The sequence below is a fragment of the Pholcus phalangioides genome, unplaced genomic scaffold (assembly GCF_987345545.1).
Source record: "Pholcus phalangioides strain wild (caught in Gottingen) unplaced genomic scaffold, Ppha-v1.0 ptg000022l_1, whole genome shotgun sequence".
NCBI classification, from domain to species: domain Eukaryota; kingdom Metazoa; phylum Arthropoda; class Arachnida; order Araneae; family Pholcidae; genus Pholcus; species Pholcus phalangioides.
In genome coordinates this window covers 7,200,489-7,226,149 of record NW_028301615.1, presented here as the reverse complement: position 1 = coordinate 7,226,149, position 25,661 = coordinate 7,200,489, and the positions used below count along the sequence as shown (strand labels likewise).

Genomic DNA, 25,661 nt, shown 5'->3' with positions numbered 1-25,661 from the left:
TTAAACTGATAATAAAAGTGGTTAAATGAAAGTGATATTTTCGTATGATTACTTTCATATTTATAAAACTCATGTGAACTTCATTTAAAATTATCCCTTTCAGACCCAGTACTAAGAAATGGAAGGGGCAGGCAATCACCAGCCAGCTAAAGCACCGTGCTCTGCAACTTGGGCAGGCCCGTAACTATTATCATATAGGCGTAATTAGTGTTTGTGAAACTGTGTTTTATTGAGAAGACACCAACGAATAAGGCAAATACACAAAAAATAATAAAAGTCCTAATGCATTTCAACACCAATGGGTGCCGTCTTCAGAGGAAAAATTTAACCACTAGTCTCGCGTTTAGAGTCTAGAGTTTCCCACTTGGGTTGAATACCAAATCTTCACGCTCGGTTGCTCAGCGGAAGAAGTACGTCTGTTCACTTCAAACGTCGTGGTCAAAAATTTTTCCTCTGAAGACGGCACCCATTGGTGTTGAAATGCATTAAGACTTTTATTATTTTTTTTGTGTATTTGCCTTATTCGTTGGTGTCTTCTCAATATTCTTGGGCTAAGTGGATCAACTCTTCTAAACTGTGTTTTGTTAGTCATGAGTAGGTGCTACATAGTGTGTGTGGCCTCATTTTCTTCAGATATTTTCCTTTATTTATAATTAGTTTTTAAAAAAGGGGAATGTAAAATAGATCAATTTTTAAAATTTAAAGAACAAGTTTGAAAAGTCAAAATAGAACAATTTGCATCAAATAAACACTACACCATTGATCACATCATTATATTGCTATCTAATAAAAAAATAATATTTATGTTGAGTTTCACAATAATTCTCAATGATTATAACTGTTACTATGCATATTTGGTACCTTCAAGATAATGTATTTTTTGAAGAAAAGTGTTTGGAGAGATTCGGCAGAGTTTTGGACAATCACTGTCCTAAATACAGTACCTGCTTCATAAACATACATGAAAAATAAGATGTGAAGTAAAAATAACATTTATAACAAACTAAAAAATTTGAAATAGTGTTTATTTAAACATTTATATGAGTGATATTAATTTACTATCAGATTTCCAGCTTAAAACCATCAATTTGGTGAAACAATTTACTCGGGGGGGGGGGGGGGAAGACACCTTTTTGAAATATTTGATAGTTTTATTTTCTGCTAGTATTTTTTTTAATATGTTAGTATCATGAAAAAAAAAAAAAAAAAAATCCAAAAGGTTTCCACATAAAATTTTGAAACTCGGAAGTTTTAGACAGTTTCAGACAGCTTTGGACACTTTTGGACAGTTTATCCCTCGTGTCCTGTCCAAAACCAGTTTCGGGCATCCAAAACCCCAACCCTGGTTAAAACAGCACTGAGAAGGGGTTATTTTTCTCTCTAGATTTCTTTTTTTTTTAACCTCCGGGACTTCGGCTTTAATCTCAACCATAACACGCAATTCTCTTCCACCTAGTACCTTACCAAGGTGTAAAATAATGCTGTGAAGCATGTTTTTGGGACAACGATCCCAATGGAATAAAGCAATATATATTTTGCACCTCACTTTTATTTAGTTTAAAAAACAGAATTGGGGGGAGGAGGTCCATGATCGTAGAAACTGGTTTACAACAAAGCTGTTTAAAAAACTCAAATTGAACTTCCAACATACGTTCATTAGTTTCTTGAAAGCAAAAAGATGTCCTTTCAAAGTTCCATTGTGGCCACACCTTACCAGAGATACTGTCTAGGAGCCTCATAGAAAGCTTTACCGTTACTCACCGGGTATCTGGAACAAGATCCATGAAACTCCGAAAAGATGTTCAGTTGTGTATGTACGATTTGTTACAATTTTCAAATCCACACACATGTTGCATTCAGGGTCAGTTTGAGACAAAATCTCTACCCGAGCGGGACCTTTTTATGTCACTGACTTCCACTAATTAAAAAAAACTTTTGTTTCAATCTTTTCGTTTTGATGCATTCAAAGGAACAGATTTTATGTCATAACATATCATGTCAAATTTTTTTCTGCCCTTTTACCTTGGATTTGGCGCTCCTCCAAGAGTGGGTAGAAATCATTTTCCCATTTTTCGCCCTTCTCATTTAGCGCCCGGTGCAATTGCACCGGTCGCACTGCCCTAAGACCGCCCCTGGTAGTGATACCATCATGCTAGGGGCAGGTGGTCCAATAAAGACACCAGCTGTCCCTAAAGGACAAAGACCAGTGTACACACTAGTAGTTACATTACCTCACAGACATTTTCATTTTCTTTCCCATAAGAAGTAGCACATCACCCATCCTTAATATTCAACAGTTTTTTTTTTTATACTTTCATGGTTAAGCCCAGTTAATCAAGGTTCTACTTTATAGTAGTAACAGATTTATGAAAAATAATCAGCTATATATAGGGTGATTATAATTAAAGTTTTGATTCAAAAACTATATAATAAGTACTGGTCAGAATGACTTGGAAATTTGCATGGATACTCCTGAAGCAATGGAATTTTCTTTGGCGAAAGAAAAATGTGCAAGAAGATGATGTTGTACTTGGCCAGCAGTATAATCTATTGTGTGCAGCCACATCATTTCGGCACTTCCACAGCATCAGTGTGTGGATAGAACTTCTATCAAGATGCACATTGCAATACCAGCAAAGCAGTTGCTGAAGACCCATTTTGACAATAACAGGATTGCACGACACCTGGCCGACCATCAGTTTATTTGACCTTAACCCTAGTAACTTCTGGCTGTGGGGGGTACCTCAAAATGTTATGAACAGTGGTCGGATTGCAAACTTTGGTGAATTGCAAGCTTCAGCGCATCCCCTATATGTTAGAAGTTCCTCAGGAATATTAATGTGAGGGGGCGCATTTGGTTTAATAAAGGTGAATTGCAAGTGCATCCACATCATGACCATGGCATATTCTGATCTGTTGTTAAACAAGAATTTTTGTGCTTTCACCTCATAGCCAGAACACAGTGGACAACATATTTAACATTTCTTGAGTAAGTTATAGTTATTTGTTCAATTACTTCACTTTTTGTGATGTTCCATGAATTATGAAATCGTGTAATGTTATAATTAAGTTACTTTGCCATGACTGGCTATTGTTTCCATTCTGAAGCAAATTTCCCATGTGTTGGATGATGTCATTAATTTTACATTTTTAAGTCTTTTTTTTCTCCCTTTACTTAATAAAATTATATTTCTTCAGGAATATTCATGTCAATTTTCAAGTCATTCTCACAATCGTTCTTTTTTTTACAGAGTTTTGAAATCAGAACCTTAGTTATAATCACCCTGTATATCGTAAATCATTGCTAATTAATCTGCATTATTTATGCTTCATTAAATACATTATATTCACCTAATTTTTATTATAGTTTTTGCAAAATAGCTTTTTAATTAAGCATACTGAAAGTAACTGGAGAAAACATCTTTACATTATATGATTAATAATAACATTAAAAGAATTTCAAACACACAGTAATCCATTGAGTTAAGCAAAAAATAATTAAATTGCAAAAGTTGGTTTTTGTTAAAATATAAGAAATATTTATTGATTAATTAAATATGGGAATAGTGTTAATTATATTAATAAACATTTTATTTTAATTAATTATTAGAAGTTTGAATGATTTTTCAGAAATTTTATTGTTTTTAATGTTAATACTATTTAAAACAAAAAAACCTGGTTTAAACCAAAAAAACCCGGTTGTTTGGTTTTTTTTTCAAAAAAAACGTTTTTTTACCAACCCTGGCGGCAAATTTCAGGTGGAAACAAATAACACCATTATAACATCGAATTTTAATATGGTGGGGGCGGCGTATTATATATATTATTAAACATTTTTCGAGCTATTAAAAAATTTTCATATTTAATTTGTAGCAAATTTCATCACGGATTGAGAAAACAGATATATTTTTGCTTTTAGTTTGAATCAGGAGAAAATTCCACACAGCTGTTTGAATTTTTACTTTTCGCACCTGTAAAGAATGGGTCCTGTCAATTTTATGAAAGAAAAATTTTTCGAGCTATTGAAAAACTTTCATATTTCATTTGTAGCGAATTTTATCACAGATAGAGAAAACTGAACCATATTTCTGCTTTCAGTTTGAATCGGGACAAAATTCCACACATTTCTTTGAATTTTCAATTTTCTCACCTGTAAGGGTGAGGCGACAGGGACTTCCTGTCGATTTTTTTTTTGAGAAAAACTTTTTTCTTGCTATTGAAAAATGTTCATGTTTATTCTGTGGAGAATCAACCCATAACCATAAGATAAAAATAATCGGTAGTGTGTATTATTTGTAGTATGAAACGTTCTTGCGTAGAGCAGAAAGGAAAAATTACTAATTTTTTCTCGGAAAAATTACTAATTTTTTCTCAAAAAAATTTACCGGCATTGATGAAGATTACCGGATTGCACCTAATGTAAGTTAACTTTTTTTTTTAACAAATGAAACCTCGCTAAAACAATATTTTTTCAAGTCTTGTTTTGAAATGTCTTTAATGTTAAGCTGTAACTTATAGCGATATATATAGCGATAATTCGGCATATTATTGCTACATCGAGATTTAACTCTTAGAATTTTCTATATTTATAATTAACTTTATGTATTAGTATTAGTTTGTTTTTTTTGTATTAGTAATCTTCTGTCTCTCAGACCAACAATATTTTCTTTTGAACTACAATGGATCCCGCCTATTGGTTCGTACTTGGTATGACTTATTTTTATGGTCCCCCAGTTCTCACTTATAATTTTTATTTTCCACTTACATTTCCTGTTTACAACGCTTTTTCATGACATTTTTTTGAAGAATGTTATAAGTGGGATCCACTGTATATCCAAATCTGTCTATACCAGATACCAGCGGTACCCAAATTCTGCGCTTTAGTGCTTATGGCAGGGCTGTGACTTGGATTTTTGTCGCCCTGGGCAAACATTATTTTCCCGCCCTCACAACTTATCAAATTTGATAATTTTGTAATGATGATTTTTGTTCCTACTTAAAATTGCTGCCCCCTAAATTTTGTCACCCAGGGCAGTTGCTTCTCTCCTTTAATTCCGCCCCCTTGTTAGGGTGTTATGACTATGTTCATTTAAGTGGATTCACTAATTCAATAGGTATTATTTTTTATTGAAACGTTCTTACGGTATATTATATATGTATGGTTTTTGGCAAAATTTTAATAAAAAAATGCAATAAATTCTCAATCATCCTGGGGAGGGGGTGAATTATTTAGGATACAGATTTACTGGGTATGGGGGAATTTCAAAACTTCACGGGAGATAAAAGAGAATCGAGAAAGAAAGGTTTAAGATTATTATAACATTAATAATACTGAGAAATAAATATTTGGTAATTAGGAGATATATTATTATTGAAGTTATGATAGTTCGACGAGGCAAAAAGTGAAAAACATATTTTATTCATTTTTCTCACGGATCTATTCGCTAGATATAAACAAATATAGGAATAGATTAAGAAATTATGGCTACTCACTTGAAGCAATTGATTTGCTGAACTTGTCAAAACATAACATGGCAAAAAACTTGGGAATTTACTTAGATCTTGGTTTTTTTTTGTAAAAAAACTCAGTCATTTTTATGTTACTCATTGATTTCAAAACTACTTTCGATCATACTGTTGCTTCTTTTCCTGGAAAAACTTCCCTAAATGGTAAATCGTGATTGTTCAACATGTGAACATCATGAGGATATACATTAGATACATTTTAATCCTCCAGGTATGGTGTGTTTTTGAATATACATGACAAATATACATAGTCAAAAAACCCATTATACCAGTTTTTCTCAACATGCACACCATTTCTCCTTGGGAGACACAACCAACCATTGTTGTTTGATGTGTGCCTATTGAAAAAACAGTGAAGCGGTTCTTTGTTAGACTATTCTGGGATGCCACAATTTTTTGTTATTTCAGAGAAAGCATTTTTTATTATCATTTCAGAAAAAAATATGGCTATAGAAGTACAATACATATTTTAAATCTAGAAAGAGTTGATTCTTTCTCTGTGTCATTTTTTACATTAGGGGTCGTAAGTATTTAAGTATTACATTGTCATCAATGGGGGGGTTTCCGATTTGCTGACTTTTGATGACAAGGGGGGGGGGGAGGGGGGTTTGGATAATGCTTACATCATCAACCATCCTTTATGAAAATATGAGTTAGGATTCAGAGGAGCAGAGCTGATGATGAAATTTTGCTGACAAGGCGGAGAGGGGGGGGGGGTCAAAAATGACTGAAAATTAGCTTACGTAATACTTGAACGGACCTTATAAATTCGCTATGGAAGGGTCTGTGCCAAAATCAGGCCAGGGAACCCTTCAAAGGTCCTAGCGCAGGCAGCTTTGGAGAATGTATGGGGCCTCTTATACACTTATATATTATGTCAGGGGTTATCAAACTTTTTCGACACATGGCACGTCTTTCTCTAATCAACGCTTATCTGTGGCTCCCCAGAGCAGTTTAACAAAGAATCTCTACGAAAAAACTTTGCAGGGCGCCGCGGCTAACAGTTTGAGAACCCCTGCGTTATGTATTTGTATCACTTTCTGTTTTCAATGTAAGCTTCCCCAATATTCTAAAACACTATACTCAAATGTTCCGCAACTTTACTCTGTGATGATGGTTGTCAATTTTAATTATCAGAGAACTTGAAACATGAATCCAACTAAATCATCAACAATCCAATTCAATCAATGATTAAACCCATTTTCCACCACTTTATCGGTTTATATATAGAGTTTCACAGTTTTATGTGAATATATGAGGGGGCACAGGACATCTGTCCCAGAGACATTTTGAATTCATTACCATCAAAAAATATTTTAAATTAACAGAAATTATAGAAATAATTCCTGTTAATAAGTTCTATAATTACGAGGAGGCTCAGCCACCTCGTAAAATATATTGGGGCACTCAAACAGCCTCAGTACCCAAGTTGCGGTGCTTAAGCAATCAGGATGTTTACTGCAGTTGCTGATGAAACTCTTCATTCATGTTTTGACTTCTGCACTGGTAAACAAAATTTCACTTTTTTCATGTTTCTTTGATGAAATAGGAATTCTTATAGTATTTTCCCCACTGATTCCAAATCTGCTTTCAGAATTTGTGTGTCAGGCATAGTGTTTGAGTAACACGCGTTTAAAATTTTGAGAAACATATATTTTTTGCATTCGCTTACAACTTAAAATAGCTTAAATTCTAATATTAATGGCAGTTCAAAAGGTATTTTTACATGATTTTCTTCTGTATCTTGCAGCAGGAATATTTCTTTTTAAAGTCCAACAGTAATCGGCCAGCATGTTTGGGCTCCACTCGCCTTGATTACATGATGGATATGTTCTGGTGGAATCGCTCACTGTGCTCGTCGTTGACATCACCTAGGTTTTCTGGTAAAAAATCCAAATGTGAATGAAGAAAATGTATCTTCAGCCACATATTGCAACCAAGAGCTTTATAGTTCTGAAATAATTTCTCCAAAAGGTCCTTATATTTGTCCGTTTTGTTATTTCCAAGAAAGTTCTGGACTACTTTCTTGAATGACTTCCATGCTGGTGTTTCTTGCTCATTTAGGGTGGCATCAAACTTGGCATCATTTATTAATTCTCGAATTTGAGTGCCAACAAATATACCTTCCTTGATTTTAGCATCACTGACCCGTGGAAATTTGTTTTGTAGAAAGGTAAAGCCGTCGCAGTTTCAGTTCATTCCTTTAACAAAATTTTTCATCAATCCCAGTTTAATGTGTAGAGGTGGCAGGTAGACTTTCTGAGGATTCACCAGGGGCTGACTGATGACATTTTTGGTTCCCGAAATGAGCTGTCTTCTTGGTGTCCATTGTTTTTTTACATGTTTGTCTATCTCTGCTGTCCCACAAGCACAAGAAACAGCAAAATTTGGTATATCCTAGTTGAAGACCGAGTACAAGGGCAATGACTTTCAAATCTCTGCAAAAGTGCCAGACATGTCTTTTATACTGAACCATCCGTAATAATGTTTTCATATGTCTTCTTCATGTGGGCCCCGTAAGCGATGCAAATAGAGGGGTTTTCGTTACCATTGCAAAAGTATTGCTGGTTTTAGAGGAATCTATAAATAACCTCCACTCTAGGGGATTATACTGATGCCCCAATGCAACGTACAGAGCTTCAACATCATTACAATAGACTGAGTCGTCTTCCTTCAAAAAGGTGCTCAAATTGCTTTGGTTGAGGAGCAAAGCTTGGACAGTTTGCTCAGGAATTCCCTAGAATGGGTGAAAGGGGCTCGTAATTCTCTTGTCCTCATCAGAGGTATCTCAAAAGAATCTTGATGTACTATTCCATAATATTTAGTCAGATGAGGCAAGTTTTAATATTCATAATACCCATTATTAGGCTAAAAATGTTGATCTTCAAAGTATAGAGTATTAAGGCTGGTTAGGCTAACCCGTAATTTTGGAATTATCCCTTTTATCAATGCTGAAATTGTCTCTAATTTTGAAATTGTCTCTGATAATTCGGTAATTTTTTCTTTCATTAATTCGGTAATTTTTTCTTTCATTAATTCGGTAATTTTTTCTTTCATTAATTCTGGAACTATCTCTTTCATTAATTCTGGAACTCTCTCTCATTAATTTTGGAATTATCTCTCATTAATTTTGGAATTATCTCTCATTAATTTTGGAATTATCTCTTATTAATTTTGGAATCATATCATCTATACTGAAATTTCTTTCATTTATTGTTTTAAACTCCTTTAAACAACTATGGATGGCATTAAAAAATAACGGAGATGCACCGACAATCAACGTGTCACGTGATCTTCCAAGAAAATGACGTAGACCACTGACATCATACTAGCGCCGGTACTAGAGGGCACAGGGGCAACTGCCCCGGGTGGCAATTTTTAGGTGAACACCATTATAAAATTATTGATTTCCTAAGAAACATCAGCGTCCAAGAAACCTTGTTTACCTGTGTTATTAATGCATTACCGAAAATTTTTTTTTGCATCACTCAGCAAGATAATAATGGATTCAATTTATTAAATAGGGTTTAATTAATTAAAATGGTTTAAATTAATTAATCAATTAATTAAAGGGTTTAAATTTACTATTAAATTAAAGGATTTAATTAATCACTTAAATAAGTTTTTAATTAATTAAATAATTAGCTCACAATCAAAAGATAATTGGTTGTTCATTAATTGTTAACTTATGAACAAGTTAGCTATTCCAGACCAGGCCATAGACTTATGGGAGTTTGTCGGAGTCGGAAAAGAACTCAAGTCAGCCTTTTTTTATATATCTACTATAACCTTTTTTTTAATTTAACATAATATAAGAACAATTACATGTTTTTAGTAAAGCGACGGAAGAGTGCCCTATCAGTACAGCGTGGTCTAGCCAAAAGTGCCAACTCCTCGTGTTGCCAGATTCATCTCTCATTTTTGTCTCTTCCAGGCACTACTGAATCTACTATTTGTTGTTTCTAGGCCGCACTAGATATACACCACACTACTCCCCCCCCCCCCAAGTACCAATGGTACGATCTCTGATTACACACACGAGTTGCTGTACTTAGGGTTGAAACGTACGCGCCTACCCGAGCGCGTTGTTGTGGTTTGAGTCGGACTTGGTACCGTCGATGTGTGTAGAGTAGGATCTGCCTTTGTATCTGTTGATTCGGTTGTCAATGAACAGTTCTCCTCCAATAATGTGAAGGCAGGTTTTAGCCTGTCTACACTGATTGTGGTTTCTCTAGTTCCTCGGTTGATGGTGAAATGTTTCTCAGAACGTCTGAGCACTTTGAACGGTCCAACGTATGCTTGCTGTAAAGGTTTTTTCACCCCATCGCGGCGCACGAAGACATGGGTGCACTTATCGAGCTGAGGATGGACGAAGGTCGTTGGTTTTGAGTGAGATGATGTTGGCACTGGTGTTAGCTTTTGCATATTTTCTCGCAGTCGAAAGATGAAGTCTGATGTATCTTCCTCTGATTTAGGTGTTGGATTAAGGAATTCGGCTGGTAGTCTGATTGGGGAACCGTACACCATCTCTGCAGTGGAGCACTGTATATGTTCTTTGAAGGCTGCTCGCAAACCCAGGAGAACAAGCTGCAGTGTCTCGGTCCATCGATGATCGTTGTGGCATCGAAGTGACTGCTTCAATGATCGGTGGAACAGCTCCACTAGTCCATTGCTGGCAGGATGGTATGGGGTCGTGCGAATTTGTTTAACGCCCAATAATTTCGACAAGCAAGAGAAGAGGGAGGACTGGAACTGGCGTCCTTGGTCGGTAGTGATAGTGGAAGGGGTCCCAAATCGAGCAATCCATTGCCCAACAAAAGTTCGAGCGACTGTTTCAGCCGAGACGTCTTCTATCGGAATCGCCTCGGGCCATCTGGTGAAACGGTCCACACAGGTGAGTAAATAAGTGAACCCGTTAGATTTAGGCAACGGACCTACCAAGTCCAGATGAATGTGGTCGAACCTGCTCGAATTGGGCATTGGGAATTGCTGGAGTGGGCTCCTAGTGTGTCTAGTGATTTTTGATCGCTGGCAGTCCATGCAGGCACGCGACCATGAAACGACATCTTTGCATATAGACGGCCATATGTATTTCTTACAGAGGAGCTTTTTCGTGGCCCGAATCCCAGGGTGGGACAAGCCGTGCAATGTCTTAAATAGAACAGTTTGGTAGTTCTCGGGAACGAACGGTCGTATTTTCTGTCCGGTACAATCACATACCAATTCCACACCAGGAGAGAGTTTTAGTTTTTGAAGTTGAAGGGAACACGTTGGATCACTGAGCAACTTTTGAAGTTCTTTGTCGCTCTGTTGTGCAGCAGCGATGGCGGTAAAGTCAATGGTCTGGGCATTGATGCTCTGTATGCGTGATAATGTATCCGCGACCACATTGTTAGAGCCGGATACATGTCAAATGTCGGTGCTAAACTGAGCAATGTAGGATAAATGTCTGAGTTGCCTAGGGGAGGCAGAGTCTGAAATTTTTGTGAATGCAAATGTGAGAGGACGGTGATCGGTAAAAATAATAAAATTCTGGCCCTCGAGACTATGGCGGAAGTATTTGATAGCAGCGTAAATTGAGAGGAGCTCCCTATCATAAGTGCTGTACTTGCGCTCCGCAGGACATAGCTTTCTTGAGAAAAATGCTAAAGGCTTAGGACCATCCTTTTCGTGAGTGTGAAGAACTGCTCCGATGGCAATGTCGGAGGCATCGACCATTACAGAGAGTTGTTGCCCAGGGGCCTGGAATGCAAGAGTCGCCGCTTGGGATAAGTCGGCTTTGCATTTCTCAAAGTTAGCGAGGGACTCTGGGGTCCATGGAATAAGGCATTTATCGTTTTTCTTTTGAATCCTTCAGGAATTCATTCAGAGGAGCTTGTGTAGTCGCAGAATTCTGAAGGAAACGTCGATAAAAATTTATCATTGCTAAAAAACGTCTGAGTTCAGCGATGGTTTTTGGGGTCGGAAAGTCTGTGATGTTTTGTACTTCCTCTGGCAGTGGTTTCACACCTTGTGGGGTAACGAGGCAACCTAAAAACTTGACTGCACTCTTACCAAGAACACACTTGGCTGGATTCAATTTGAGGCCATGTTGTTTCAAACGGTCAAAGACCTGATGGAGATGGTGTGTATGTTCTTCAGCATTGGTGGAAGCGATGAGAATATCATCAAAGTATGGAACACAGAAGTCCAACCCTGTTAAAACTTGGTGGATGTATCTTTGGAAAGTCTGACCAGAATTGCGGAGGCCAAACGGCATAGTGACGAACTCAAACAATCCAAAAGAAGTTGTAACAGCTGTTTTTGGGATATCATCTGGGTGCACTGGAATTTGGTGGTATGCCCGTGTGAGGTCCAAGGTTGAGAAGATGGTTTTTCCGTGGAATAGTTGAGTGCAGTCCTGGATGTGAGGGACTGGGTAGCGGTCTGGTACCGTGATAGCATTCAATCGACAGAAATCTCCACATGGTCTCCATTCGCCATTGGACTTTCGAACCATATGAAGGGGACTAGCCCAAGGACTTCTAGAGGGTCTAATGATACCTTGTGCCATCATGAATTCAAACTCTTGTCGTGCTACTGACATTAATTCGGCAGATAAGCGTCTCGGCTTAGAAAATACTGGGGGCCCTTTTGTTTCAATATGGTGGAATACTGTGGTATTCTCCGCCTTGTCAGATAAAAGAAAAAGAAAGATAAATAAAAGAGAGGGGCTTGTGATTTCTGGATATTTCAGAAGTATTTGGTTGATGTCGGAAGCTTCAAAAAGAATAGTGACGCTGGAGCTAGATGAGCTGACGTCAGCGGTTTTACCATAGGAAGAGATATTGGTCTCTTTATCGATGAGGCAACTGTTTTTGGCATCGACAAGCAAATTAAAATGCTTGAGGAAATCAATGCCTATGATAGGATGTTCGACATCGGCTACTACAAATGACCAGGTAAATGCACGACGTAAATTTAGGTTCAGAGTAAGCAGTTTAGTGCCATATGTAGAGATTTTGGTGCCATTTGCAGCACGAAGGACTAGACCATCATCAGTTTTTTCTTGTGGGCGGTGGATTTTTGGAAGTACCGAAATGTCTGCGCCCGTATCGATGAGAAAGTTTACTCTATTCTTACGGTCGGCCAAGATGATTCGGCTGATACGGCAATCGCGGTAATGGCCGTCTAGCGATCGCCCGCTTAGTTTCCCGAGTATGCACAAGGGGATGCACACTTTTTAGCCTTTTCGCCGAAATTAGTGTGGTAGAAACACAAGTTATTTGCGGCGGGTTTGTATTGACGATTGCGGGAACGACTGCGCGGCCGCCGATACGAGAAACGTCTATGTGAGCGGGATGCATGGACAGTAGCTGAAAGTTCGCTCACCTGCCTGGTCAGCTGCTCAATTTGCTTTTCTAAGTGCGTCGTGGGGGACTCCACTCTAGCGGCATCTACGTGGGGTGAAAAGGTAAGATCATTGATCTTGTCAGCAACGGCGGCGAGTTGGGTTAGGTCTTCGTTTAAGGCAGCCAGAATGCTTTGTGTGTTTTTTGGGATTCGGGACAACCATAGCGACTTCAGAAGTGACTCACCAACGGAACCCCCGGCAAGCGATCGCATCCGACTAAGAAGTTGTGATGGACGCTGGTCACCAAGCTCGAGGCCTTGAAGGAGGGTTCGTATTTTGGAAGCCTCGCTTTCTGAATGCAGTTCTATGAGACGCTTCTTTAAGGAGTCGTACTTGCCACCTTCAGGAGAGTTGATAATGATGTCGCTTGCCGAATTGAGGACATCGGATTCCATAGCTGATACCACGTGATGAAATTTTGTGGCATCTACGGTGATTTTGGCCAAGGAGAATTGGGCCTCTATCTGCATAAACCATAATGTGGGATTTGTCTTCCAAAATGGGGGAAGCTTAATGGCAATGCGGTTGATTTGCGGCTCGGAATTGTCATCCATGACGTTTTTATGCGTTGCGAAGAATGAAATAATTTAGATGCGAATAATTAAAAATGCAGTAAATACCGGGAAAAATAACATAGGTATATACATGGGTTGAGAGGGAAATTCGCTCAGCGTGACATATCGACATGCACCGATTCTATTTTCAAGCATCGTGGTAGAAATTAAAAAATAATTTCACGGATACATTAAATATACAGAATATGCCACATTACCTGTTGTATATCGCTCGCATCTCGTGCAGATGTTCGGATGTTGATGGATCACTCCACGAGGTTGTGTTTTTTTTAGATCAGAAGGTTCATATCACGTCCGGGTCACCATTTTATGGGAGTTTGTCGGAGTCGGAAAAGAACTCAAGTCAGCCTTTTTTTATATATCTACTATAACCTTTTTTTTAATTTAACATAATATAAGAACAATTACATGTTTTTAGTAAAGCGACGGAAGAGTGTCCTATCAGTACAGCGTGGTCTAGCCAAAAGTGCCAACTCCTCATGTTGCCAGATTCATCTCTCCTTTTTGTCTCTTCCTGGCACTACTGAATCTACTATTTGTTGTTTCTAGGCCGCATTAGATATACACCACAGACTCATAGAAATTTGATTCACCGGGCCGCGGTTCCAAAAAGGTTGAGAACACTGCTCTATACCAGCAGTTCTCTACCGGTGCCACTCGAGAATAATAAAACAAATCAATAAATTTGATAAACAAAAAAAAGAGGCCTAAAGGGTACTGGCATATAAATAATATACTAAAAAGGGGCCCTCCAGTTAAACAGGGCTCCGCCAGAGAAATTATTCACTGAAAAGGGCTCCACGAGTCAGAAAAAGGTTGAGAACCACTGCTCCATACTATGGGTGTGGCCATAAAGAAAGAAAACTAATCACTGAACCCCCTTCACTTGTTAAATGGTGGGTGGTGGGTCAATATCATAGTCTCCCAAACTTTTTGTTCCATCGCCCCCTTCATCAGAAATTTTTTACTCTCATCGCCCCCCCAATGCAATCTAACCCATAGAACCCTATGTTAAATGAGTAGGTTTCATCGCCCAACAGGGGGCCCACCATCCCCCCTTTGGGAAACACTGGTCTATATTATCGCTTCCTGTATGATCTTGTTCCTCATTGTGTGTACAGTACATGCCGCTGAAGGTCTTTTAGCCACGTTCTTTCATCTGCGCTTTGACTATTGAAGTGGCAATGAATTGAAGTGACGTCTCTACAACTGCCCCGGAATGAAAAAAAAACACCGATCGGAAATTCATTTTGAACTCTAGCTTTTATTGCATAAAAGTTGCAAGGAAAAAAAACAAGATAATTTACGATCATTAAAAAAACAAAAATAAATAAATAAAATGGCCAACAAATCGGCAATCTCTGACAAAAAAAAAAAAACAATCCCGACATACACAAGGAAAAAACCAGCCTACAGTATAAAGCCGAGCTTCCGTGAGGGTGAGAGCACGCCGCCGGCGATTTACATATTGCGTCGGGCCGAGCGGTTCCCCGTGCACAGAGAATAAAAAGGGAAAACACATTCCAACATAGGTTTTTGGCACCGCATGAACCGAACTGGATCATTTCAAACTGATTTATGGAATTTTCTCCCGATTCAAACTGTAGGCATAACTATGGTTCTGTTTCTGTATCCAGAAAAAAATCTTGTGTTTGATGTTTCTCATGATTCAAACTGGAGGCATAAATATAGTTCTGTTTTTACTATCCATGATGAAATTCTCTACAAAATGCGTATTACAACTTTTGACTAGCTCGAAAAATATTTTTATTCATAAAATCGACAGGAAAATTGAAAATTCAAACAGATGTGTGGAATTTTCTCCTGATTCAAACTAATCAATAAATATGGTTGTGTTTTCTCTATCTCTCTGAGATCTCAGTAAGTGGTTCTCCCATCACCCGGAGAAAACAATACTTGTTCAAGAATTAAGCTTTGGGCTCGTATGAAAATTTCTTTTTTCTCCTTGAACAGAGTGGATTACCATCTCTCAGATTATTCTTTACAAGCATTGAGGGATGGTAGGCCCTCTGGGATCAAGGTCAACTGGAAATATGTTTTTCCTCTCTCTACACTATCCAACTAAAACAGGTATCACCTGATATTATTCTTTTTTAAAATTCTTTTAGGCTAAAAAACAGTACCATTGATTGACCGAAGAGAAAACAAGTTTTCAAACAGATTTCTGTCCTTGTGTATATTTACATTTACAGAATTTATAAAACGAGGTTCCCTAATATCCTGGTGCAATTTTTTCAAGCGAAAACAAGTTTTCAAACAGATTGATTCTCCTTGTGTATATTTACATTTACGGAATCAATTTTTTCAAACAATCTTTTCTTTCTTCTCAGGGAAGAGAAGATGTTTTATTTAATTTTCTATTTGGGTCTAAAAAAAAAAAAAAAAAAAAAAAAAAAAAAAAAATATATATATATATATATATATATATATATATACTCACATTTGGAACTGGGGAAGGACACTTGCTGGCAAAGCGATTGCAACATCGAGCAACTTGCAGGTATACAAGTATAGGTCAAGCCACATGCATTCTTTGCAGGTGCTGTTCAAAAATACAAAATTTACAATGATACAGATGAACTGCTGTAAAATAGACATATGAAAATCATTTTGACACTGATAATCCATTGAATGATGATTTTAAAATTATATTTAATAGTACTGACACCAAAGTAAGAAAAAAAGAAAAAAACTCCAATGACAAAGGAGCCAATTCACAGGCTAGAAAAATCTTTAGTTTTATCACAACATTTTGTATCAAAGGAAACATGTCACAAATAAAAGGGGAAAACAAAGGGATTTTTTTCGGATTGTAATGGGTGACCATATATAAATCTCGTTTTTCCGGGATGCTTTTTTTTGCTGTCCTGATTTAATAATAATTAGCCACTTTGCTTGCTTTTGGCATCACATTTAGCAACAATTAATGATTTTTCATATTTGAAATCTTGAGAGAGAGAGATTCCCCAGATTTTCCCCTGAGAAACAGGAGTTAGCCTGAAATTGCAAAGACCGGAAGTGTATTTTCTTTAAGAATTTTCAATTCAAACACAGCACACAATTTGAGGACTTATAAGGATTTTTCTATGAAGATATGAAAAATCGGAAGATTCTGATTGTGCGACTGGAATATTTTAATAAGGCCAAAAAAAATAGACATTTAGCACTGGCACCTATGCGAAGGCTAATAAAAAATGAAAAGCCATCAAAAGCCATTCCTGATGTGTTTCGACACTATAAGGGTATAAACGCTTTTTTCAGAAAGTATTTCTACATATGTGTAAAAGGTTTTCGTGCCATACCTCGGACATTGAATATACCTCAACTCTTGAATCTAAAATAATTAAATGCCGCTCTGATCTCCTGGAACTTGAAAAAAACTTTCATAACTTTGCCCTTATCAACAACATCAAATACATTTGGGATCTCAGCGTTAATGACATTATCCCGTTTTCCCAAATCCCTCCCAGTACTGCCCCTCCCGACTTTCCTCCACGTTTGCCCATTCTCCCTTTAGTCCTCACCCCACGAACTGCCTCCTACTTAATTTCCCATTTTCCTCTCCAAAATAATCCCTTCAGAATTGGAACTGTTAATACAAGCATAATCGATAAAATCTCTTCCTTCGAATCAATCCTGCTGGCTCATAATCCCAATTCCCTAGTGGTTACAGAAACATGGTTGCATAGTAATATCAGCTACATCGAATTTCCACCACCAAATTTCTCTGCCTTTCATGAAGATAAAAATACCAGCAGAGGGGGCGTTCATTGCCCTTGTCTTCAACAGTTACATCCCCCAACTGAAATTCCTCTCAAACCAAATATTGAAATTGTCGGTGCAGAATGGCATCATCCCAACTGAACTCCCATTGTAATTTTTTCCCTTTACATACCCCATGCCTCGGACCCTCACTACTTCATTGAACTTGAAACAATTCTGGACCAATTTCATAACTCAGACCTTTTAATTATAGCCGGTGATTGGAATCTATCTGGTATAGATTGCCATAAATGCAGTCCCTTTCAAGAGAGTTTCAATAGAGTTCTCAACATTTTCCTCAAATTTAACCTCGTCGAAACCATCTTGGAACCTACAAGAACATCCAATCACTCAACCTCCACATTAGACCTTAATTGTGGTTTCAACAAAATCCCGGTTTTCCATTTTTCTGTTTTTGATGGCTATTCCGACCACAAAATTCCATTCTTAGATTTCTTCCTTCATCATACCATCCCTCCTTTTAATCGTGCCAGAAAACTCAACAAGGCCAACTACCCTCTTATGCAAAATATCCTTCATACTCACTTTCTCCGGACTTACTCTCATCTTCTAACGATATTCAACATCTCTAGAGTAAATTCAAAGCTGTTATTGACAAATGCATAGCCACTATTCCTACTAAATACTTCTCATCTAAAACTTTCTTAAACCCTTGGATCAACCATGATATTATCCATCTGAAAAGAAGAACTCGACTTGATGTCTCTAAACTCAAATTTAACGACTCCTCTACTCTCAGAAATCAAAATCTTGGTCTCTACTCAGGCCCGTCATTTTGGAGGGTCGGGGGGGGGGGGGGGGGCATTGCCCCCTGGCTTTTCAAAATACACTAAAAATAATATATATGTAGGATTTTTATTTTCAGTTCTTTTTGTTGTCTGTAAATGGCGCTGCGGCACGCAAGTGAATGAGTAATATTGTAAAGATTAGTGGTGGCAACAGTGAGTTTGCCGGGAGAAGTCGGCGGGAAAGGCCGCGTTTTTTTTTGTTGTCTCTGTGTATGATTCATCCTGTATGGTTTGTGTGCGTAATAAATGTTTCAAAAATGGAGGCTGTGTGTGAAGAGCCCACAGAGAAATTGGGGGGCTCGGCCGGAATCGACGTGAATTCATCGGATTTGGATGCGAGGGTGAATCGTCTGGATTCCTCTTCAAGTCACAATCCAAGCTCGAAGGATTGACGATCACAAGAAGGTTTCGTCTTTGTTGGAGCCGACTCAATTTGAATTCGTTGCATTTTGATGTGATGGCGAGTAGTCTTGATTCAAGTTTCGTTGGTGGAGTGTGCCGATTTAAGTAAGCCACCCAGGCTCAGGGGTTCAACGATTGCAGGAAGGTTTCGTCTTCATGGGAGTCAGCCCAACTCAGGATTTCGCAAGTGGTTTCATGTTCGTGAGACTGCGCTGAAAATTTCATGATTTCGTGTGTGAAAAAAAGTGTTTCGTGCCCGTGAAAAAAAAAGTGTTTCTGACCGAAAGTACATTGCAGTGTCATTTACGTCCTTTTACACGAGGTCGCCATGTCTTATTTGGCCCAGGGCATCAAAGAGGACTTGAAGGTGCTCGCGAGTGAATTAGGGCTGGACACGCCCCCCCAGGGTTGGTGAAAAAAACCAAAAAACCGGGGTTCTTTTTGGTTTAAACCAATTTTTTGTTTTAAATAGTATTAACATTAAAAACAATGAAATTTCTGAAAAATCATTCAAACTTTTCATAATTGACTAAAATAAAATGTTTATTAATGTAATTTACACTATTCCCATCATCAATAAATATTTCTTACATTTTAACAAAAACCAACTTTTGCAATTTCATTATTTTTTGCTTAACTCAATGGATTACTGTGTGTTTGAAATTCTTTTAATGTCATTATTAATCATATAATATATAAAGGTTTTTCTCCAGTTACTTTCAGTATACTTAATTAGGAAGCTATTTTGCAAAAACTAATAAAAATTAGGTGAATATAATGTATTTAATGAAGCATAAATAATGCAGATTAATTAGCAATGATTTACGATATACAGGGTGATTATAACTAAGGTTCTGAATTCAAAACACTGTGAAAAAAGAATGATTGTCAGAATGACTTGAAAATTGACATGAATATTCCTGAAAAAATTCAATTTTATTTGATAAAGGGGAAAAAATACTTGAAAATGTAAAATTAATGACATCATCCAACATGTGGGAAATTTGCTCACAGAATGGAAACGATAGCCAGTAATGGCAGAATGATACCTTAATTATAGCATTTCACAATTTCATAATTCATGGAATAACAAAAAACAAAGTAATTGAACAAATAACTACAACTTACTTAAGAAATGTTAAATATGTTGTCCACCGCGTGTTCTGGCTATCAGGTTGAAAGCACAAAAATTCTTGTTCAACAACAGAATCGGAGTATGCCATGGTCATAATATGGATGTGCTTGCAATTCAGCTTTATTAAACCAAACGTGCCCCCCCCCCCCGTTAATATTCCTGAGGAACTTCTAACATATAGGGAATGTGCTGGAGATTGCAATTCACCAAAGTTTGCAATCTGACCACTGTTTATAACATTTTGAGGTACCCCCACAGCCAGAAGTTGCAAGGGTTAAGGTGCATCCTGTCAAAATTAGTCTTCAGCAGCTGCTTTGCTGGTATTACAATGTGCATCTTGATAGAAGTTCTATCCACACACTGATGCTGTGGAAGTGCTGAAATGATGTGGTTGCACAAAATAGATTATACTGCTGGCCAAGTACAGCATCATCTACTTGCACATTTTGCACTACTTGCACTTTTTTCCTTTTGCAAAAGAAACTTCCATTGCTTCAGGAGTATCCATGCAAATTTTCCAGTCATTCTGACCAGTACTTATTGTATAGCTTTGGAATCAAAACTTGAAATTATAATCACCCTGTATATAGCTGATTATTTTTCATAAATCTGTTACTACTATACAGTAGAACCTTGATTAACTGGGCTTAACAGTGTGAAAGTATAAAAAAAAACAACTATTGAATATTAAGACTGGGAGATATACAGTAGGAGATGTGCTACTTCTTATGGGAAAGAAAATGAAAATGTATGTGAGGTAATGTAACTACTAGTACACTGGTCTTTGTCCTTTAAGGACAGCTGGTGTCTTTATTGGATTATACGACCACCTGCCCCTAGCATGATGGTGTCACTACTGTTGCTGCTTCTTTGTGAAGGGAAAAGAAACCCTGTGAGATAATACACCACTACATTTAGATGTGTGATGCAATCCTTATTCATGAATTTGCTAAAGATAGAGCATCAGAATGTAGCCAAAGGTTAGAAAATGTTGTAAGAATGAGCAATTTTGACTTTTATATATAACTTAAATAAGATACTTCATATGAAAAATATATATATATTCTGGCCACTTTTACGAGACTTTTTGAAAAAACCACTTATAAAATCTCATGTCATTCGGTATAAATACCATCAGAATGTACCCCAAGGATATAAAATGTGGTAAAAATGAAACATTTTGGCTAATAATGAACTAATATGATATTTTTCAAGAAAAAAAATGATATTTAGGCAACTTTTATTTGATTTTTAAAAAAAAACCACTTAAACCAAACAACCCTGACGCCCCCCTAATTTCAAAATCATAGATCTCAAGAACGCCATTCTGCAAAGTGAAGAATATGACGACGAGTTTTGCAAAGAGTTGCTAAAAACTATCACAGGTGAAAGAAAGGAAGAGCAGCGCAGGAAAGATGAAATCGAGGAGCAACGCAAGAGAGACGCAATGGAAGAACAACGTATGAGACTGGAAATAGAGAAACTGAAATCGGGGTTGAATCCCGATCAAGTGGAAGGACCAAGTTTGAAAACACTAAAAGTCCAGGCAGAGAGTTCCAAAACCTGATGCAAAGATTCAATATGAGCGACGATATAACTCTCTACCTTGTGCTCTTTGAGCGGCAAGCTCGCCGGGTATCACTACCAAAGGAAGAATGGGTCACTCATCTTCTAGGACTATTACCTCATGAAATAAACCAACTGATTGCACAAGAGCCCGAGGAGAATGTGGATAATTACGACCTTGTAAAAGAACTGTTGATGAAAAGATTCAAATTGACGATGGAAAAGTTTCGTCAGCTGTTTGTCTCGCATCAGAAGAAGCAGACCAGTACTTGGCAAGATTTTCATCACGAATTATGCGCATATTGATGGCTGGACGTCCGCTTCAAAAGTAACAACATTCGATCAGTTAAGGGATTTGATCAACACAGATCAAATTAAAAAGCGAAGCCCAGTTGATTTCTGAGATTATCATTTAGACGAATGGAGCAATTTTGTGTCTCCTACCGAACTGTCAAAAAAGCTTGATGATTACGAAAGTGTTAAGAGACCTGTCAAAACATCACACGCTGGTGGGTGGGAACGACAAAAATTCCCAAAACCAACATTCCAAAATTTCCAGGATAAGTTCTGCAAAATCAAGGACGACAAGAATAAAGCAGGAGGGGGATGGAAGTTTGGAAATAGACAAACCAAGAAGAACAATAGTCAGATGAGATGTTATAGGTGTGGCAACGTGGGTCACTTGAAGTTCCAGTGTCCCGAATTATTCAAGAACAACAATTGCTCAACAAGGACCACAAGAGGCAGAAAACGCCAGATACTCACATTACCGAACACAGTGACAGTACCGAAGTTGGAGAGGTTCCAACTAAACAGATGAAATTCAAAAATTTGACAGTTTGTGCACTCGTCGGCATGGGCAGTGCAGTATGCCCATTTTGCATGAGGATGTATACAGACAAGCTGTTGGCGTTCTGGAATTGATGCGTAAGCCCATACTAAACTGAAGAGCCAAAAAAACACGTACAGGCATGCGTATGCAAATAATAAGATATGGAACCAATCAGAGTATGGCGCTGCGGTCGGCAACACCTATATAACACAAGTGTCTGGCATAGTTGTTAGATCGGTTACTGCTGCTACAATGGCAGGTTATCGAGATTTAAGTGAGTTTGAACGTGGTGTTATAGTCGGCGCACGAGAGATGGGACATAGCATCGCCGAGGTAGCGTTGAAATTGGGATTTTCACGTACGACCATTTCACAAGTGTACCGTGAATATCGGGAACCCTGTAAAAAATTAAATCTATGACATCGCTGCGGCCGGAAAAATATCATGCAAGAACGGGACCAACGACGACTGACGAGAATCATTAAACGTGACAGACATGCAACCCTTCCACAAATTACTGCAGATTTCAATGCTGGGCCACCAACAAGTGTCAGCGTGTGAACCATTCATCGAAACATCATCACTACGGGCTTTCGGTGCCGAAGGCCCACTCATGTACCCTTGATGACTGCACGACACAAAGCTTTACGCCTCACCTGGGCCCGACAACACCAACATTGGACTGTTGAGGACTGGAAACACGTTGCCTGGTCTGACGAGTCTCGGTTCCAATTGCTTCGAGCTGATGGACGTGTACGGGTATGGAGACAACCTCATGAATCCATGGACCCTACATGTCAACAGGGAACTGTTCAAACTGGTTGAGGCTCTGTGATGGTATGGGGCATGTGCAGTTGGCGTGATATGTGACCCCTGATACGTCTAGATACGACTCTGACAGGTGACAGGTACGTAAGCATCCTGTCTGATCACATTATTGTCCATCACATTCATGTCCATTGTGCATTCCGACGGACTTGGACAATTTCAGCTGGACAATGCGACACCCCACACGTCCAGAATTGCTACAAAGTGGCTCCAGGTAACACTCTTCTGATTTTAGACACTTCCGCTGGCCACCTAAATATCCAGACATGAACATTATTGAACATATCTGGGATGCCTTGCAATGTGCTGTTCAGAAGAGATCTCCATGGTGTCAATTACCTCCAGCACTACTTCAGACATTAGTCGAGTCCATGCCACGTCGTGTTGCGGCACTTCTGCGGGCTCACGGGCAGGGGCGTAGCCAGAAATTTCGTTCGGGGGGGGGGGGGGAAACCAAACTGACAGAACAATGGATTTGGCCATCTTTTCCCCTTTTCTCGGTCATTTTCTCGCATTTCGGGGGGGGGGGACCAGACCCCCCAAGTCCCCCCCCTCGCTACGCCCTTGCTTACGGGGGCCCTACATGATATTAGGCAGGTGTACCAGTTTTTTTGGCTCTTCAGTGTACTATCTGGAATTGGGGCGGGACAGGTGTGGACGAAAGGATCCTTTGAACAGGAAGTTGAGTTGGACAGAAATAGCTTCACCCTTACATGGCATGTTGTACCCACAACACAACTGAACTTTCAAGCAGTGATTGGAGCTGGAATCCGAAAACAGGCTTCATTGCACTTCAATGAAAGTGAAGTCACTTTTCGTAAAGAGAGGACATTGGCTCATGCAGATATCTGAATTGGATCAAGACCAACTTGAACTGGGTCACATTTGTGATAGAGAAGCTAAGAAAGACTGTTTTGTCTTACAGTCCAGAAAAGATTGAAAAAACGAATGTCTCTATGAGAGTTATTCTCAATGATGAAACACCTGTATATCAGAGAGCTCGACGCCTAGCATTTCCTGAGAGACAAGCAGTGAACAAGCAGATCCATGAATGGCTGGAAGAAGGAATTATCAGGCCAAGTTCTTCTGACTATGCCAGCCCAGTGGTATTGGTGAAGAAAAAGGACAACACAACTAGGTTGTGTGTTGATTATAGAAAATTGAACAGGAAGCTCGTCAAAGACAGGTTTCCTCTGCCGTTGATAGATGTTTTAGATAAGTTGCAGGGTGCAAAATTGTACACCACACTAGATCTTAAAAACGGGGTTTTCCACTTAGATGTTGATGAAGACTGCAGGAAGTACACTTCCTTCGTGGTCCCTGACGGTCAGTTTGAGTTTAATAAGGTCCCATTCGGGGAAAGTGTCTTTCAGCGCTATGTTTTCAGCATTTTCAGGGATCTCATGACCAAAGGTGTTGTTATTATTTATATGGATGACTTGATCATCCCCTCGGCTGATGAAAGGGATGGCTTGGATAAGTTAGAAACTGTTCTAAGAGTGGCGTCAAAATATGGCCTCGAGATCAAATTAAAAAAATGTCAATTTTTGAAACGACGGGTGAGTTCCTTGGCCATATCATAGAAAATGGGTCGATACGGCCGTCTCCGGAAAAGACACTAGCAGTGAAAAAATTTCCTGTCCCAATGAGCATGAAGCAAACACAGAGTTTTTTAGGACTTGCGGGATATTTCAGAAAGTTTATCCCAGGATACGCCAAGATTGCCAAACCACTAAGTGATTTGTTGAGAAAAGACCATACATTTGATTTTGGTCCCAAACAAGAAGAAGCATTCAAGAAGATCAAAACATTACTGACCGAAAGTCCAGTGTTGAGTATTTTTCAACAAGGGTGGAGAATAGAGTTGCATACAGGTGCCAGCAAACATGGTTACGGTGCAGTATTACTACAAGAAGCTGATGACGGAAACTTACATCCAGTTTACTACATGTTGAAAAAAACAAGTCCCGCTGAGGAGAAGTACAGTAGCTATGGGTTAGAAGTACTAGCAATTATCGAAGCCTTGAAGAAGTTCCGAGCAGTGCCGTCTTAAGGCATGGCCCGGGGGCCTCAAGAGAAAAGGGGCCTCACAAAAAAGAGATCTGGTTGAAATTCACGGGAATTTGCCTGGTAGGGCCTCAGAAAGATGAGTTGGCCCGGGGGACCATGATGCTCTTAAGACGGCCCTGGTTCCGAGTATATCTGTTGGGTACTAGATTCAAAATTGTCACAGACTGTTCAGCATTTCAGAAGACCATGGACAAGAAAGATCTTGTTACAAGAATCGCTAGATGGGCTCTTCTTCTGGAAGAATTTGACTATGAAATCACTCATAGACCCGGTCAGAGAATGCAGCATGTCGACGCCTTAAGTAGGCACTCAGTCATGATAGTTGGGAATGACACTTTGACGGCAAACCTGAAGAATGCCCAATTAGAAGATGAACAGATTTGTGCCCTTAAAACACTGCTTACTGACAATGAATCTGAAGAATACTTTGTAAAGAACGGCATTCTCTACAAATTTATGAATGGTCGTGAACTCATTGTGGTTCCAAAAGACATGCAGATGGAGCTGATAAAATTAGCCCATGAAAAAGGTCACTTTTCCACATTTAAGACGGAAGAGGTTGCCAAGCAAGAGTTCCATATTCCTAACTTGAGCAGGCTGACGGAAAGAGTTATTCACAGTTGTGTTCCATGCATATTGGCAAACAAAAAATATAGGAAAAAGGAAGGGCTTTGAACCCAATCCCAAAAGCAGATGTACCACTAGGAACTTATCATGTTGATTTCATAGGTCCCTTACCTTC

At 38.6% G+C, this 25,661-nt stretch overlaps 2 protein-coding genes across 6 annotated transcripts in view; both read right to left on the bottom strand.

Annotated features, from left to right (window-relative positions):
- Window positions 1–25,661, bottom strand: part of LOC149069409 (protein DOP1A) — a 727,510-nt gene that overhangs the window by 135,122 nt on the left and 566,727 nt on the right. For 4 of the 5 annotated variants that reach the window (XM_089250153.1, XM_089250154.1, XM_089250150.1 and 1 more), the window contains exon 28: window positions 15,956–16,057. The exons of the other annotated variant lie outside the window; for it this stretch is intronic. In XM_089250153.1, coding sequence (XP_089106279.1) covers window positions 15,956–16,057 — 102 coding nt within the window. The remainder of the gene's footprint in view (window positions 1–15,955; window positions 16,058–25,661) is intronic. 5 annotated transcript variants of the gene reach the window in all.
- On the bottom strand, window positions 12,712–13,473 carry LOC149069410 (uncharacterized). The gene has a single exon (XM_089250014.1). It carries the CDS (start codon window positions 13,471–13,473, stop codon window positions 12,712–12,714), a length of 762 nt encoding a protein of 253 aa, XP_089106140.1.